The 19,661-nt window shown below is 35.1% G+C and overlaps 1 protein-coding gene across 1 annotated transcript in view; it reads left to right on the top strand.

Annotated features, from left to right (window-relative positions):
- LOC135218064 (uncharacterized) overlaps positions 1 to 19,661 on the top strand; it is a 488,183-nt gene that overhangs the window by 258,113 nt on the left and 210,409 nt on the right. The window contains exons 9-11 of the mRNA XM_064254207.1: positions 1,323 to 1,403; positions 5,605 to 5,719; positions 6,755 to 6,866. Coding sequence (XP_064110277.1) covers positions 1,323 to 1,403; positions 5,605 to 5,719; positions 6,755 to 6,866 — 308 coding nt within the window. The remainder of the gene's footprint in view (positions 1 to 1,322; positions 1,404 to 5,604; positions 5,720 to 6,754; positions 6,867 to 19,661) is intronic.

The raw sequence follows: 19,661 nt of genomic DNA on the forward strand, positions 1-19,661 counted from the left end.
CAACACCATAACTTGTAGAGTGAGGGACGAAACCTGGGAACGCCCCTTTGCGATACCTTCTCATGTTCAGTGGCTTTCATCTTGAACCAAATTGAATGCTTAAGAGCAAGGCGAGAGAACCTCCGCTCTTTGAGCATTGTAATTCTATATTTTCTGGAAGAGTCTCCTCTGTTTCCTTTCCTGATTTCCATGTCTCTTTATTATTACCACTTAATGCCTTTCCTCGCTCTAGGTCTAAGCAATATTGTTTCAGTACAAGTATTTCCTATTGTTTGTTCATTTGCCAGGAACTTTATCTCTAAAAGTGTAACAGGTAAACGAAAATGTTTCTACATTATGGTTATGGGTCAGAAATTGAATAAGAAAATGAGAAATTAAACATGGATGTTAAAAAGGGCCTTTGACCACATTCTTGGATGATTCTTTCCTGTCAGTATAGCCATGTAAATGCAATTTTTTTAGGCAAATCCTTTACCACATTCATCATTGTTCTTTGTCATTATTATTGGCCATATCATTTTGTTACAGTTATCTGTATTGCCTTACCTTTATATGAGCTGAAGAAGTGTCTTGTTGCGGCAAATGTATGTTTGTTAATCCTAGGGCTGAACACATGTGAAACAATGAAGTCAAAAATTAGTCTGAAAGAGAAATTGCCAATAATATCATGAGAACAATTTTGGCTCAAAAACTTGAAGTTTCTAATCCTTTATTTATTTATTTATTTTTACAATTCGAAATATATATATTCTTTTAATACGATTATTCTATTTATTAAAGTTACAGGAATTTTAAGATTCGATATGTATGATAATTATTTATTAGAATGAAAATGTAATATATATATATATATATATATATATATATATATATATATATAATGTATAAGTTGAAACAGAACAAAAAAAAACAAAACAAAATTTCTGATTAAAATATAAGCAAAATAAAATTAGCATTTATTTTAATTTTCATTGGTGAAACAAGGCTGTATTTGACTGTAGATTTTATCACATTTTAATCTATTTGGTGTACTGAATTTAGGCTATGTTCTCTGGGATTATTTTTTTTCCATTTATAACTGAGATTATATGAATGTGTATAATTCGTGTTCTTTTCATTTGATCCTTGTTGTTAGTATAGATAGTACTAAGTATGAGTATTAAATACTAAGACCACTTCACGTTAAATTAGGAATAAAATGTTTACAACTTATGCGTGAGGGGAAAATCTTGCACGTGGGCCGAGTAAGCTGGAGGTCTCATCACGCGTTGCTTATATTATTTCGCTTTATTTTATCTATTTATTTCTTTTTTCACTGACAGAGAAGAAAGGACCTCCCCGGGTAGTCGTGATCTTGGCCAGAGTCCATGCAGGCGAATCTCCAACGTCTTATATGGTCCAGGGTAAGTAATTGTTCAGATGTTTCGAGTGCTCACGTCTCTGCAATCGAATTATAGTGGCACTGGCTGATTCTATTTCAGAATACAATAATAAATTTCTATATAGACACGCGAGGCCCCCAATGACAGGTTCCTGATGACAAATGGGTTTGTATTCTATTTCATATAAAATTAGGAAACAAACGTCCGAACTTTTGCAGGATTTCATGTGATTTTAGGATTTTACTGTTTTGATAGCATAGCAAGAATCCCAAAAGTAGAGGTTTATTAACTTAGTATGTGGGCTGTGAGTTTCCTGGAAAACTCAAGTGCTTCAGAGCTTGTTTTATAAATAACTGAACAGTTTAGTATCTTCGTACAACTGTTAGAAGATAGGGAGTTGTTGCATATATTATAGTGATAAATAAGGTTCCAAGCTTTTATATTATAAAAATCGTTATTAAAACGTAGATATATTTGTAGTATACGATGGAAGATGCATTATTACACTGTTAAAGAAAAACAATGTGAGGGGTTCAGTTATATCCATAGAGGCACTCTGGCGAATTCCAACATTTTGATAACATTCTGGTCAGAAATTTTGGTGCCACAACGGAAAGGCTATTTCGTTACTTTTCTTCTGCAAATGACTGAACAGCCGCTAATCATATATCAAAATGGCCTTTAGTATATTGATGGAGAAAACAAGGGATATTCTGCTGAAAAATGCCACATGAGTAAATGAACGAGACTTGTATGAGACTTGGCCCAAGAGGAAATGTCTCATGCATCGTAGTCAACACTTCTTTCACATATTACCATTGTTATAGGAAAATGACCTTCATGGGAAAATCAGCTTTTGAGCATCTGGAAAACACAAAGTCGATACAAGGAGCGGTGCTGCTTTCTTTTTACTATTCTGAATTTCTTTTTTGCATAACTTTATTTTCTGTCCACTGGAATTAGTATTAAGAAACAAATTATGATGTCCGGCATTTTCATCGTGTTTTGTAATTCTTCATCTTTGTGGAGTGCAAGAGACCATTTATCACTAAACTTCCTTTCGATGATCCACCTTGCTATCACGGAAGTGTTTCCTTTCTTGAGAGTATGTTAATTCACCAACTTTCCCAACTCTTTTTCAGTAGATCACCCTTGACGACTTTATGATTCGTGCAGGGTGTAGATTTGTTTATACTGAGCTAATTAAGGTGAATCATGTACAAAATCCAAACTGTAAATATTATTCCTGCCATTTTACAAAAAGCAGCCTTTCCCTTACAATCAAATGACTGATTTTTCTAACAGTTTCAGGAGTGTATGTGTTCGGAAATTTTATCTTAAAACAATCTTTCACATAACTAAAAAAATTTTTCATGTTGATGTTTGCTTCATGAAGATAATAATGAGTAGAGTAGAACACAAGTACGTCCTTGGGTAAATTGGATGATGAAAACAAGCTCTAGATAGAAGGTTGATAAACATTCTTTGCTTACACCCCAACTTGTAGGTAGAGATTCTTCTATCAAAAGAGAGTGTGAGTGATTGATTGCCTTGCTAATTACAGCCAAAAAGTAATTGAGGAGTCTAGTATGTGTGAAGTGTTTCAAACCGTGATTAGATCACAGATAAGTGTTCTAGGTATAAAAAAAACGAAACAACCTTAGAAACACACACACACACACACACACACACACACACACACACACACACACACACACACACACAAAGATAAATTCTTGTAGCTATTTAATAAATATTTCAGTGTTTCAGTGCACAAAAGGTCATTGGCTTTTAATGCAACAGAATACGCACCCCTCCATACGTAACCTCATTCAAGTTTCAGAAGTTAATTAGATCAGATACTAACGAGAACTAAGAGATTAGAAGAGCTTTATACCCAGCTGCGAATCCAGACGTACCTCTATTAGCATGAAAAGACTGTTACTCTAGTCAATAAGTCACTTGCTTCCAATATATTCTTTAGAATTACTGCTGGATTATGTTCCTGAGGGCTTGAGCATACAAACGGTTTGGAAGATTGAGAATGCGATTAGGTTCTCAACACTTGAACTCGCTTAATGACCTTCCCAGGTAGAGGAGAATCCGTCTCTTGGCGCTTAATGGGAACTAGACTTTTGACTCGAGCCCAAAATGAGAAGGAGCAAATCTTGATCAGCATTTCTGACTCCTAATAATTGTATAGCATGGATGACGTGAAAGTTTGTCAAGGACAATGCTACATCTGCTAGGAGCCCTTTCTTTGTTGGTGAATCCTTATTTGCAACACTGGTAAGAAAAAGCTGTCACTGATAATGTCTCAGTAGTCCGATGTGTCTTAGTAAAGCCCTACATAACATATGTATGCGCATTCGTGAGAAACGACAATTCAGTAGATAAATAAATGAATTTCTATCCTTCAGCAAGCCTCATGTCTAACCAATAAATAGATTTACGCTAAAAAAATAACCAACACATCTCAATTACGCACTGCTTATATTAATCATTAATGTACGCACTGTGTATATTAATGGTTGATGTGATTCTCAAACTTTTTCTGGTCGTTACCCACTTTCCATACCAGTACTTGTCCATGGCCCACCCACCCCCGCCAAGCATAACCCATGTATGTGTGAAGCCCATGACTTTATACATATATATTCTCAGATTATGGCCCCCTGCATTCTGCCACATGGCCCCCAGTTTGGGAACCTCTGGTTTATTTGAATATAAAATTGCAACCATATTTCCAAAGAACTCCAGATGTTGTAAGTCATCGTAATCTGATGAGGCACATGAGGCTTTCGAGCTGTGTGTCATAAAGACCTTACAGCTCTCGAGTATGATGCAACAATGGTAATAGTTACCGTCACTGAAAGGGATCTGAAGACGGAAGGTGTAGAGTAGTCTGCAGAAATCAAGTTTTGTGTCAGGATAAAAAGTAATTTAGTTCATTATTCTGCAAGTAAAGATATTCTTTTACATTTTGTTTTTATGTTCTCGATTTCAAATTCTTTATAGAACGGATCGATTTGTTTTTCCGATCACCTGGATTAAAATATTTGTAAAAAAAGAAAAAACTGGAGGTCTTGACTAGATAAGTGAGGTTGAGGAAGTTTTTGGCACTCCTTTTAGGTAAACAGTTGCTACGTTGTTCCCAAGCAGAAAGAGTATACATGGATTATTATGATGGTCCGTCTTATGTGAAAGCAACCAGCTTTCCAAAATGTCCTTTGTTTTGTTGATAATTTATGGAAATAGTTTTAGACATTTTCGTTATTTCTGATGATAAATATCTTCTGATTCCCTCAACTATGGGAATGTCATTGCAGTTATTTATGTAACCATTGGTAATTATATGTACATATGAAGAAGTATCTATGCAGAGGCGTTCTATACGATGACCTGTTGTGATACTACTCGCTCACCTAGGGAATGAATCGGATGTCTCATAATGTTTACTCCAGTCTCGAATACATTACGACTTTTCCAGAGAGGCTATCTTTATTCCGCCTCCCACAACTCGGTATACTTGTTAATGTGGAACCAGTTTTGGCCCGAATCCAGGAAATGGGTCATCCGTTTCTTTAAAGTGAAGCAGGTGACACGTTCAATATACTGGGGTAATGTGAGAGCTTTGGCCAATGGTCAGGAGGATGGATACCCGGGTTTACAAGAGCTTGTTGAAACCTCGTGCTACCACGATACAGAGAGAAGCTGCGAAGTTGGCCTCGTTTGTGAATGGCTGCGGGAGAGTTTCCCGTTCCTGTACATTGCCTCTGACAGCCATGTTACCTTTCAAAAGCTTTAGGACTGGGGCGAACCGCCCTTACGAAGCCAAAGAGGAGTTACTTGACTGGAGAATCGTTTGATGATATTGTAATAATTGACCCGCTAATGAACCGGGGTTGGAGAATATCACAGAAAGGAAGCGGAAGTAGAGAGGAAACTCTCTAACCCAAATGGAGGAGAATGCCCGGTATGGATCTGTTTCAATTCAATAGAGGTCATTTCCCGATAGACCGTAGTTACAGTGGTTAGAATTCGGATAGAGGAAAAAATGGGACGCGCACACAATGAACGCTGTGTACTCTTGGGCTGTAAAATGTTCACTATTGTGTGTAATGCGGTAAAATAGAGGGTTCGTTGTTTATAAACTACTTTTTAAATGCAGTAGGTCAGGTGGTATGATAAATACCTTGATACGAATTAAACTTATCCACAGGAATGATGGAGTTTCTCACTGGAAATAGCACCGAAGCCACAACACTCAGGGATCACGTGGTGTTTAAGATTATTCCCATGCTTAATCCAGATGGTACTTACTTGGGTAATTACAGGTAAGAATGTTTCCATTTATTTAAAATTTTGCTGATTACAGTTCAAAGTGAATTATTATGGTTACCTTCACTTAATTATTGTGTGTTGTTTCTTTGTTAGTTAGGTTGTGAGACTATCACATGAATTTTATTCCACATTATTTGTCACGAAATGTTTTCGTTGACTTTAATTTTGCCTGACTAAATTGTTACTGTTTAAAACTTTATATTTCTGTTTGGTTATTTTGAGAAGTATTAGGGCACCCATACAACATACATTAGTTTTAGTTAGAATGCGCTTTGATGGACTGAGGTTTAATATGGTCTAGTTTACTGTGCGTGCAGTTGTACTGAATTGCTGATATTTGGTGACAAATGGCCGACTGCCGTGATCACTTGGAAAATGGCATTCAGCTCAGCGCCACTGACTGACCTTTTCAACGCTTATTCGTTGAACGCTTAAGTGTTTGTTGAGAGTCTGTGAAATACAGTCATTAGAACGGAAGATCAGATACGATGTCTGGTACGACAGAAATAAGAAAAACGATTATCGGCAAATATCATTGGTCAAATTTCAAGATTAAAAGAAATTTTAGTTCAAGATACATACAATAGCCAAATAGATTAATTGTCCACGGATATGGGCTCTCTTGGCAGTCATTATTATAAATACAAGGGGATAATGATATTGTTTATAGATATTGTTTATAGATGTATGATTGTCACTCAAGATGTAGTAGACTTCATCATAAAGGGTGAAAGGGACATGACTGGGTAGCCTTAGGAGCAAGTTGCCCTCAGACTCTCTCTCTTCTCTCTCTCTCTCTCTCTCTCTCTCTCTCTCTCTCTCTCCTCTCTCTCCTCCTGCTCTCTCTCTCTCTCTCTCTCTTCCCTTTGTTTTTATATATATGTGCGGATTGTATGAATTCTGTTTCACGAAAAAAGATTTTCAGTATATTGAATCATTCAAAATTTGCTAAATTTTTGGAGCCGATGACCTTAATTGTCATATGCCAGCTTTTGGTATTCAGTAACTTACAGGACAAATTCTTGCAGGAGTACTCTGATGGGTTGGGACCTAAACCGCAGCTGGAACGAAGCCACCGTTTGGGGTCATCCCACAATTTACGCTGCCAAAGATCTAATACTGCAACTAGACGAAGCACCGGTAAGTTAAAACATTTCTTTTCTTTAGCAACAACGCATTAGCCGTCATTCGACCGTTAGTGGAACTTATTATTTTGATATTTTCTCTGACTCGCTCTCCATTACTTTTTGAAGGTAAGTCATGTTTGTGCAATAAGCTGCTTTTTCCTTTGGTGTTCTTAAGTAAGCAAGGAAGCCAGTAGTGGGGGTCATTAACGCGAGACTTTGATGTCTGACATTCAGTGAAATGAGAATCAAAGGATTAATTTTTTCCATACAGTCAGCTGTCCACAGTGAAGGTAGTCATCAAGTATGCTTCATATATCTATATATATATATATATATATATATATATATATATATATATATATATATATATATATATATATATTTAGTATAATATATAGAGTATATATATTCAATATAAAAACCCCGTAACGTGCTTCTATGTAATCAGTAGAAGGATCCATAGTAATATTCTTGTTTATCAAGGCGAAATATATTTGCATAAATATATAGAAAGTTTAGGGCTATCGTCCAACCTTCTGTATACTTGATCATTAACTAACATTTAGTCTGTGGTCAAGTCCACAGACGGATGGACAAAAAATCTAAACTTTCTCTATATTTATACAAATATATTTTGCCTTGATAAGCAAGATTATTACTATGGATCCTTCTACTGATTATATAGAAACATGATACGGTGTTTTTATATTGCATATATATACACTATACATATACTCTATATATTACAATATATATATTATATATATATATATATATATATATTACATACGTATATGAACATTGAATGCATTTAGAACATGCACACACACATATACATCTATATCTAATTAAAGAAGCCCATAAAAGCGCCAAAATATAGAGAGAAAATACTATATTTCAGAGACTGCTGTCTCCCTCTTCAGGTAGATGAATGAGAAAAGTTACAGAAAAGGTGGTATTTATACCAAGAGATCCATCTACAGGTAAGCCAATTTAGGTCACTCCCACTGATAATCCTCCTTTAATCCTCTTAGGCATTGGTTGAATGAAAACTTTATCATTGACATCTGAATCCCATGCTCCCTTTGAGATGTTCATTACCTGTCTCTGTTTAATCAAGGCCAATTCTATCATCTGACTCCTTTACTGGTAGTTGCTGCTATTAATTATACATGACAAATTCCAGTTTATTCTGTGGTTATGTTCTTTTATATGGTTGAAAATATCTGAGTTCTGTTGTCCATACCTAACTGACCGTTTATGTTGTATTAATCTCTGGGGAAGTGATTTTCCTGCAAATCCAATGTAAGATTGATCACAGTCCAGGCATGGGATTTTGTAAACGCCTGTGTTCTTCCAAGAATGCCTTTTGGCTAAGGTGTTTGGGTAGGTAAATGCAAAAGGGTTAGATTTTCTGAGAGTCTGGGTCACCATCTTAATCCTGTCCAGGTATGGAATTTTTATTTTATTGTTGGGTGTGTCTGGTCTTGTCTTGAGAGGGTCGGTAGAAAATTACATTTGCTTTGTGAATTCATTTTCAATTATATGGCTAGGATACCTTAAGGACGAAAGCTGCTGTGAATTAGTTCAAATTCTTTTTCCAGGAAATCTGGGGAACAAATTCATAAGGCTCTTAAGAATAGGTTGCTGGCACTACGCCTATCTTGATGGGAATGTCGTGATAGCTAAAGTAGTGATGTATGAAAGTGAGAACGTTGGTTTTCTGTATATGGTAAATTTGTATTCTGTCGTGTCTCTGATTATTGAAACATCAAGAAAAGGAATTTTGTTGTCTGCTTCCCATTCAAGTTTAAATTTGATGCTGGGCACTAATGCATTTAATTTTGAAAGGAATTCATTGACATTGCCCCATCTATTATCCCAAAATGTTAGAATATCATCTACATATCTCATCTACATCATGTTTTTGAGTTTTATTGCATTTATTACTGTAGTTTCAAAGTATTCCATGTACAGATTGACTAAAAAAGGACTTAAAGGACTACCCCTACTACACCCTAATTTCTGCTTATAGAATGATTCCCTGAATGAAAATACGTTATTAGATACACAAAATTCAACTAACTTTATTATTTTGTCAATCGCCAATAGGAAATGATCTGAATAGGGGGCTAATTTTTCCCTCAAAAACTGAAGAACGTCCTGTACTGGTACTTTTGTGAATAGGGAATCTATGTCAAGGCTTAAAAGTTTTATGTTGTGAAGTAGTATATGTGCTTCTCTGAATTTGTGACAAAAATCTTCCATATAATTGAGAAAGCATTTCACAAAGCAAATGTTATTTTCTACCGACCTCCTCAAGACACCTAACAATAAAATAAAAATTCCACACCTGGACAGGATTAAAACGGTGACCCAGACTCTCGGAAAATCTAACCCTCTTGCCTTTACTTACCCAAACACCTTGGCCAAATCCCTGATTTAACGTCCAACAAAAGACATCCTTGGAAGGACACAGGCATTTACGAAATCCCATGCCTGGACTGTGATCAATCATACATCGGATTTACAGGAAAATCACTTCCCCAGAGATTAACACGACAAAACAGTCAGTTAGATATGCACAACAGAACTCACTCAACTATTTTCAACCATATAAATGAACATAACCACAGAATAAACTGGAATTTGTCACATATTTGTAGCAGCAACTGCTGGTAAAAGTCAGATGATAGAATCTGCCTTGATTAAACAGAGACAGGTAATGAACATCTCAAAGGGCGCATGGGATTCAGATGTCTTTGATAAAGTTTTCTTTCAACCAACGCTTAAGAGGATTACAGAAGGATTATCGGTGGGAGTAACCTAAATTGGCTTGTCTGTGGATGGATCTCGTGGTATAAATACCACCTTTTCTGTAACTTTTCTCATTCATCTACCTGAAGAGGGAGACAGCAGTCTCTGAAATATAGTACTTTCTCACTATATTTTGGCATTTTTATGGGCTCCTTTTATTAGATTGAATTCTGTTGTAACGGAACATTTTACCAGTCATTTTTATATTATATATATATATATATACATATATATATATATATACATATATAATATATTACATTACATATATATAATACTATGTATATATATATAATTTTTAAAATTTAAAATATATATATATATATGTATATATAATTTTAAAATTTAAAATGAAAAATGGATTAGCATTATTTTAAAGGACAGGAGACTAATATCCAAAATTCTGGCATGGTGATATCAAGATGAAAATAATATAGATAATATATACCAAGACGAAATTATTATCAACTAAAAAATTCCCCGTTGGTTAACATATATGAAAATATATTAATTCCAAGGTAGAGCGAATTGGATTCTAAAGGACATTTGTAGCTCGATGTATGTATGTATGTATATATATATAAATATATATATATATATATATATATATATATATATCTAATAAAAGGAGCCCATAAAAACAATATATATATTATATATATATATATATATATATATATATATATATATATATATATATGAATTTTTATCACATCACCGTGATTATATACATACATCAAGCTACAAATGTCCTTTAGTGTCCAATTCGCTCTACCTTGGAATTAATATATTTTCATATATGTTAACCAAAGGGGAATTTTTTTAGTTGATAATAATTTCGTCTTGGTATATATTTTTTATAGTATTTTCATCTTGATATCACCATGCCAGAATTTTGGATATTAGTCTCCTGTGCTTTGAAATAACGCTAATCCATTTTTCATTTTAAATTTCTGATTTGTACTTTACTATCATTTAGAGAATAATGGTAGTTTAGCGCTCATTCCAAAGTTAATACATCATACTTGAAAGGGAAGTTTCTTCTGTTGTCTTCAATCGGTGCGATCCTTGTCGAAAATGTTTTCTTCGTTTGTCATTATCTTTGTCCTAAACAGATTGGTATAACTTTTTATATTAAGAGAGCGTTCTTGGAAAAAGTAAGTTCCATGTTCAGTAACTGGATTTAGGCGCATAAAGGTGAACTAAAGTATGTTGGCTTGGAATTGTCTATAAACTAAAAGAAATTAAAAATCAAAATATTCCGATACCATAAAGTTCATTGTAACTACGGGAAGGACTTATAATATTGCTCTGAGTTTAAATGTAACTCAATTTTAGACGTTGATTTTTCCATAGTAGCCACCTTGACTCAGTTGTTTGGTTTATGAGTGCTAAATGAAAATTAAGATGACAGTTTTGTACATTTCTGTTATTAGTTTCATTACCTTCAAATATATGAATTTTTCCAAGGAAAATGAATTAATGAGAGTATTGTAAAGTCTCTTAATTCAATAGTATACTTAAAACGGTAATAATTTAAGAGTTTATACTTTGAGCAAGGTGCTGTATTGTCGAATGATTCGCATGAGAATATAACGCTTTTTTTTCAATATGGTTATCTTCGTTGTGAGTATTTCTGTCGTAGATGCCCACGATGTTACTTTGGCTCGTTTTTCTTTTACCTGTCAACGTCCTGTGCTAAACTTTACTGGCATTGCGAAGCCTGAATGTGTTTCTAAGGTAGAGCAACTGTCGCCTCATTTATTTTTGTAGAGTAATTCACGCCAATGATGTTTTATGAGTCCTGTATACTTATACTTTGCTTTTACGATTTCGTGTTCTTCAGTTTATTGTTTTATCCTTATTATTTAGTATTAGTTAGACTTGCTGTTTATTGTTTTACCATAATTATTCAGTATAGATTCATCACTTTTATCTGTCTTTTTCCCAATACTTATTGTTTCAGTTTCCTTGATACTCTTCGTTCTGCTTCCCCCCTTCCCCTTCACCGTCTGCCACGAGAAGTTCCATATAGATAGTGTTATAACATCGTCATTCTTCTTCTAAAATAGAGAGCATTGAGCAGTTTTCAGAAAAGATTAACGGGATATGAAATTCAATAAAATGGCATGAATTAACCTCCTATTAATATCTACCTGTATATTTCTCAGTGAGTCATTTCCAAGAAAGAAATGAAAAACTTAGGTATCAGGAATCATAATCTGTGCAACTATCGGAACTGGACAAAGTTAATGACGCTCAGAACAAATTACATATTAAGATAATATGCATAATGTATTGTATCATGTGGTCGTGTCGTCGTGTCTTAAGGTTTCGGGAAGAGCAACAGAAGAATCCCGAAGTACTGGACGAGATTTCAATTCAGTTGGCGTGTTCCCTTGTAAAGGAGAAACTGTACAGGTTTCGTTAGTACTGTCATCGACTCTGAAACTGTTTTTGAGTTTCATTGTTGGTCTTTGGAATTGTAGCATTGTTCGAGATCAGCAGACAACTATTATTTCTTTTTCACATGGAAGTTCATTTAATAAGAAAGCCACACAACCATTGACACCTTGGCGCATTACTTACTCATTGAATTAGAAAAGATGTAGATGATTACCTTCGTTAAAAGGAATCACAAGAAATCGGACGGATACCCCAAGGGTACCTCAAGATGCACTAACGATCTCACCCTATACAGCACGAGATTAGAGAGGGGAAATATTATATATAAAAGTAATTACAAATAAGCATTTTACTGCTGTACCGGTTAGTCTTAGTGAATGTTCGTATAGGCTTTTGATTAAATACTAGAATGTAAACCTTCTTTGCAGTGGTACATCAATAAAATGTCATGTAAGGGACGCCTCCAATCAGGCACTAAGTTGTGTGTAAATATTTTTAATTTTTTCCTGACCTAATCAGCAGTTTGTAAACTGAATTTTAAGTTGGGGAAAATGTTATACTGAGGGAAAATAAATCACTTTGTAATTTCCTTCAAATCTTTTCCTTTACTTAGCTAAATACATTTGTGATCGCTACAGATCATACAGTCATTTTCGATTATCCCAAGAATCAGTCACAAGTTGTATCCGTAAACCAACTTCCCATTTTCATGTAAGTCTTGCGAATTGCAAGAAAGGTTCAGTAAAGCACATCAGTACAACAGTGTCAGTAGATGTCTTGTTTTTCTTTTATATATATCCTTGGGATGCCTTTGGATAACTTCGTACATTGAGTTCATGTTGTAGTACCTTTGGGTATCCCAGGTATGCCTTGGGATACCTGAGGGTATACTGGGGGTAATATGACTTACCGGTAAAATACTTGTGTTGTGATTGCTCTCTTTAGATAGTGCTGGTAATGAATTAATTTTTAAAGAAAAGAAGACAGCTGCTTGAATGTTGGGTAGCAAGATAAAGAAAGACACTTGTATGTTGGCCAGCAGATCGCCAACCTTGTTAATTGCGTGTGTGCAGTCATGTCTGAAGAAAAAACACCTGACTACATAATATTGCGCTTCCCAACTGACTGCGTACAAACACCGAACTCTTTGAAGATGTCACCACCCGTACATGCATGATCAACTCTGCAGATCTGCGACTGGATAATGCTTCAAAACTACTCAAAATTTTTGTAGTAACTGATACATTCATATAATTATTTAATGATAATTATAATAATATGATAAGTATATCCTTGTACTGATGTCGTCATTAAAGGACGAAGGAGCATGTAAGAAAAAACAGGGAGAAATCTCTCATGTAGCCAGATATTTATAATCAATGAGAAATTATGACAATGTGTAAAGTGTGTCGAAATGTTCCCTGGTGATTCGTGGAATACCGTAATTTTTAGGAATAGTAAAAAATTTATTATTATTTTATTATTATTATTATTATTATTATTATTATTATTATTATTATTATTATTATTATTATTTGTTATCTATTTGTTTTATTACGGTAAAGTTCATTACTAATAAATTCACATATTGGCTCACTTCGTCAGTGCTCCGGTGCAACATATCCTTCATCATCAGATACGTTCCCTTATTTTTCGCATTTGATCAAACCCCTTTTTTTCTTCTACATGAGCGTCCTGCCTCCAATTACTATACTGTTGATGTTCTTGTAAGAATAAGTAGATAAGAAGGCGAAGAAGATAATGGCGATGGTAATGATGATGATGATGATGATGAAGGGACCCTAATGAACGTCGCCTCCGGAAGATCTTCATACAGCTGGATTCAAAGGTGGCTAATTATTCCATTCTTGCATTAAATAAATTCATGAACTTTTATGCGAATGTCATAGGAAGTTCCGATCCCAGCCCCTTGATTTATACCAGTCCTGGCAAGAGGAGGAGGAGGAGGTGGAGGAGGCTATTTGAGACTTTGGGAAGAAGAAGAAGAAGCTATTTGAATAATCAACTCCATGTGGGCGAACCATATGACATCACTGACGATGATTGGATTTCGAAACTTTTTTCCTTCTTTTTCTTTCCCAATTCTCTGATGAACTGTGTTACAGATCTTATTCATGCTTCCTATCGCGTCTGAAAGATAACTTACTTTGATATTAAAGGCAGTAACCGTTGATGAAAGCTTTTAATAAAAGAGATGATAACAGCGGCAGTGATTTTAATTATAAATGATATATACAGTAATAGAAAGATGGTCGATGTATTTCCACGAACCATATTCTTGATATAACAAGGCATAAAGGCCAGTTACTGCGGGACCATACTAGAAAGCCCTGGACAAAATTCAGCCTTCGAGGTCCTTGAATGAAAATTTATCCAGTTCGGAAAGGAAATCTGCAGCATTCTGGTATTAAACTGGCCTTCGAGATCGACGCCATAGCTCTAAGAGAGAATTGTTATTTGCACACACTGCTTTTAAATTTTGCTTTCTGTATGCGTAGATGCATTGCCTACAGTCACGGGGTTTTAATATAGTCATGTAAGTATAGTAAATGATTCCATGTATCAGTCATTTAGTACTGAAAGGATTTTATGAGTTCTTGCGTTGTAAGTCTGAAGACCGAATAGTGTTACGTCCACCCATAGTCAGTAATTATCTTTTCATTGTATTAGCCCATAAATGTATGATTAATGATTCATCTGTATAACATCCATATAATTGTAATGATTTATGCGTCCTCTGTACGGTTTCAATCGGTTCGTTTTCTTCCTGTGGTTTTCTCATTTTTAATACAATGTTATCTCGATGGAGCATCACAGTTTGAAATATTTTTTTTTATATTTGTTTTTTTGCATATACCTTCATCAACCATCTTTGCAGGAGTTACCTGAAGGCTTTATTTCATCGGTGTCCCCTTATTTTGTTATGCTGTGTGAGGTATCAGATAAATTACCTGTGATACAAATTCATTTCTCGATGTGGTTCGGATCCCACAATAAGCTGTAGGATCCATTGCTAAGTAACCAATTGGTTACTAGCCACGTTAAAAGAAAGTCTTGATCCTTTGGGCCAACCCTAGGATGCTGTTAATCAGCTCAGTGGTTTGGTTAAACTAAGATAAACTTAACTTTCTAACCAGTCTCTATTTATTATTGGGTACAGTTTTACTCACTGTGCTGTGAAGCTGGAAGAGAAGGCACTTCTCAAACTACATTATATTTCCAATAGGAAACAATTATTCTTGCTTGATTCATTGGTCTTTTTCTTCTCTTATTATGCAAAACTGGAATTCTCTCTTTGACTCGTCCCTTAGTATTGATTCCTTTGGGGTTCAGCTTAGTCCTTCTTCAGTCACCTCCCCCCCCCCCCCCCCCCCCTCCTCCTTTTACTTGTTTTCTGTAGGCATGGGCTAGATAGGGGCTTATGGCTGCTTATTTTACAGTATTGCAGACCAAGTAGTTGAACTGTGGTTTTTTGTAACCTGATAAATACTCTTATTAACGCAACTAAATCAAGCATTACAGATATGTAAATGATTTCCATTGTCAGTTCTAGATCAAGTAGTTTTGTAAAGGGTGCCAGTTCAGCTAACTTCTCCATCTTCTTATCATTAGTGATTCAGCATCAGAACTAGAGGATTCTGTTTCGTTATTACATCTCCAAATCTATTTGTCTAGTTAAAGGTGTGAGTTTCTTCGTCACATTTCATTGTCATTTTTATCAGTCGCCTCATCTCCCAATCAAGAATTTAAGTCAAGCCACTTAATGTCATCATAACATTTCTAGATCAAACATTTATATTAATTAAGGCTTTTTTTCAAGTACTTCATGGGTTGTCAGTTCTTATTAAATATCCCAATCAAATAATAGATATATTATCCAATACCCCAGAAAATTATTAAGATACATGAACCAGTCTTAACTTTGCTTTTCCAGATCAAATAATGGAACTCAATACGTTAATACTATTGTCACTTGACCTGTTGATTATTTAGGCTGAGGGATTCAGTTCAGCAGTTAATTTATAGGAATGAATCCCATTTGTGGGCCATCAAAACAAGAATGTAACCCCTAATATCTTGTCTGAAGATCAAGGCAACAAATTAAAATAAAGTAAGTCGTGTCTCCTCTTCATAAAGCAGTTGAGGCAAGAAGTTATTCTTGCACTCTTATCTCCAAATTAGACAACTGAGAAAAGAATTCACACCCTTTTGTACATCTTCATATACATCAAGTTGAGGTAAAGTAGCCAGTGCGATCACGTCTTCAGAGTAAGAATTTATGTTTTGATCATCAATCCCGCTGTCACTGAAAGGCCAAAAATTTGACCAAAGTAGATCAGTTTTATTGTGACTGCTACAGATCAAGCAAAAATTATGTAAGGTAATCAAGTTAATTATTACACGTCCTATCAAGTGGTTGACTTCAATAATCAAGTTCTATTGTCCCATATCTTGATTAGCAATTGAGTTAACGACTGCTCTTCCTTTACTGAATATCCAGATGAGGTAACCCAGATGTGGAATATTCAGCTGATCACATCTGTAGTCGAAGCAGTTCAACAAAAGGAGAGTATAGTAGTCAGGCCTGCCTTGAGATATCCAGATCAAATGGAGGAGGTACGAAGTTACTTGAGACTTTATATTTGTAGATCATGGAGAGGAAGAATCAGGTCAATCCTGAAGTCACATCTCTGGGTGAGTGATAGAGCTACAGAAATATTTCCTCCTTTCTAATTTCAAATCAGCTAGATTTAGTTTAGGGAATTGGGTTCATCGCCCCATAGCAGTAGAGTTAAAAACCTACATCACTTTAGGTAAAATAGTTTAGCTAACAAAGTTGGTCACATCGTCAGTTTTTTCAGATGAAGTGGGTGAACCAAAATAATGATTCCCAATGAAATATTTCCTTATCAAGCTGTTAGTCTAATGGAGACAGCCGTATTACCTCTCTTGAAATCAGCTCGTTGATTTAAAGTATTTACTACAAGCATCTAAGACTGGCAACACTTGTAAGCAGCCAATTGTGGAGAGGGAGTCAACTCCATTATTGGAGCTTATGATTAAATGTAATCACATCTGCTAGTAAACAGTCAGGATAAAATAGTTAATCCCATTATTGTATCATTCATTATCCCTTTCCCAGATTAAGTATTAGCCTCGTATTTACATATCAAGATTAAGGAGTTGACCTAAGGTGCCATTGAATTCAACACATGTCTAGGTCATTAATTAAGCTAGGATGACAATTCAGGATTTGAGAGGTGATATTCAGTCTTTCATTTGATTGTTATAGCATTCATAAATGTCACTAAAAGATATTATATCACCAATTATAATGTTTGGGAGTTTTCGGTAGAAGTATATTGGAGTTGAAACATCATGAAGGCAGACAAATGGCATGAGGTTTTGAATAGTTGAAAAACATATTCTCACATAGTGGGGTCAATAAAGCTGTGTGCTTGCAACTGAGAAGGCAAGATTTCAAATCCTGCTTGAGTGTCAAAGTTCATATCTCTCATTAATTGTCAGTTTTATTACCCATATATATTATGTAGAAAATTTGACATTATATATTGTTCAAGTTTTAAGCCAGAACCAAGGAAAGTTAATATTTCTTATAACAAGACTCATTCATCCTTGTCTATATACAAGTTGCCTCTTTGAACTGAAAACCTCTGTTCTCTAGAAAAATTCTCTTTGCTCCCATTGGCTGTTCTGAATTTACCCCCCACAGGGAAAATCCGGATTTGGGGAAAGCCTACCAGGCAAGATTTTACAAGAGCAGGGGCACAGCAGCTCGCTCTCAGAACTCTCCCAGACCTGCTCTGAACCGCTCAGAACCTCCTCAGACCTCGCCCTGCAGACTCCACTTCACCCCTTCTGCTACCCCTGCCTCCTCTGGGGAAATCCCAAGTATTTTTATACCTCCATAGTGTACAGGAATATCAGCAGATAAGAAGACTACCTAGCCCAGGATTTCCAGGTACTGTGAGAGTAAATTTCAGTTCAGTCAGGGAATTGTTTTGCCTTTTGTCTGTATTTCATTTCCATTTTTCCAAGGCGACTTTCCCCCCACCCTCCTTTGTTCAGCTCCTCACTCCCCCAATCTTGGTTCAATGATGTGATTTACCTCCCTTGTGGTGCTAGTAAATTCAAGCAACGTAATAGTTCTTTCTGTGTAAACTCCCAGTCATTCCATTCCCTTTGAGTGGTTTGTAAATTTTTAGACCGAAAGAAAGTAGTGTGTAACGCTCCCCCATAATACTCATGCTAGAAAGCAATCTATTTGCAGACAAACACCGTGCCTGATTGTGGGATAAATTGGGAACCCGTTGGAATAAGTCTTGAACTACAATAACCCATTTGCGCAAAATTCTGATCTCCGTGTCTGGCTGCCCAGCCACGTGTTTCCGGTGGATCAACAATCAACCCCCTTATTAGTTCCTGGACCTATGTAAATTAATGTAAATATAGTGCATTTAAAAATAAAGTCTAGCTTTTTATGTAAATTCCTCCTTTCTCTGTAACATCGTCCTCCTGCCATAGTTTTTATTCTTTTTTTTGTTGTGATCTCTTGTCCCCTCCATTAAAGGCCATTTTTTAAAAAGTGTTAGATTACATTTTCCAGGAGTGAACGAGTAGTTCAGAACAATATATATATATATATATATATATATATATATACAATATATATATATATATATATATATATATATATATATATATATACATATATATATATATATGTATATATAAATCAAGTACAAAAGGCCCATTAAAACACTCTGATTTAAAGCTAGGACTATATTTCAATGGACTGACTTCCCCTTCCACCCTCATCAAACAAAGGTAGAAGTCAGTCCACCGAAATGTAGTCCTTAGCTTTAAACAAGAGCGTTTTAATGGGTCTTTTATAATTGAGACGCTTCCTGTTTTAACAGAAGAATTTATTTACAGACACAAACACATACACAACCACACACACACACACACACACACAGACACACATATATATATATATATATATATATATATATATATATGGTATGTATGATAGTATGTATGTGTATGTATAACTTGAATCACGAAAGTTTGGAACGTTATTAAGTGATAAATCATAATATATATATATATATATATATATATATATATATATAATGTTACGAAGTGCCAAGTATCTGGTTACTTGCATCAAATATACCCTCACCAAAAGCCAAACACCTGAACCCTCATAACACGTTTAAACGACTGAATACACTAAAGGCAACAGTGATCCCTTAACACTTACCAGTATTGCAGAAAATCAGAGTAAGTTCATCAAAACAGTGAGGTGAAGGTCAATTGTAAGTAATTAAATAATCAAAGGCATCACTCCATCAACAACTTTCAAAACTCTCAGTATTTCCCTGATTTCAGAAGTCTAAGTACTTCCCTGGTTCTAAGTCACTTCAATTAAATTGAAGGAAAGCAAATCAATTACCACTCTATGTTTCTACCTAACATAAATATAATCATAATTATATATACTTATACTGGTGTAAGATAAAGAAAACACTTATAAAAT

Source organism: Macrobrachium nipponense, chromosome 9, assembly GCF_015104395.2.
Source record: "Macrobrachium nipponense isolate FS-2020 chromosome 9, ASM1510439v2, whole genome shotgun sequence".
NCBI classification, from domain to species: domain Eukaryota; kingdom Metazoa; phylum Arthropoda; class Malacostraca; order Decapoda; family Palaemonidae; genus Macrobrachium; species Macrobrachium nipponense.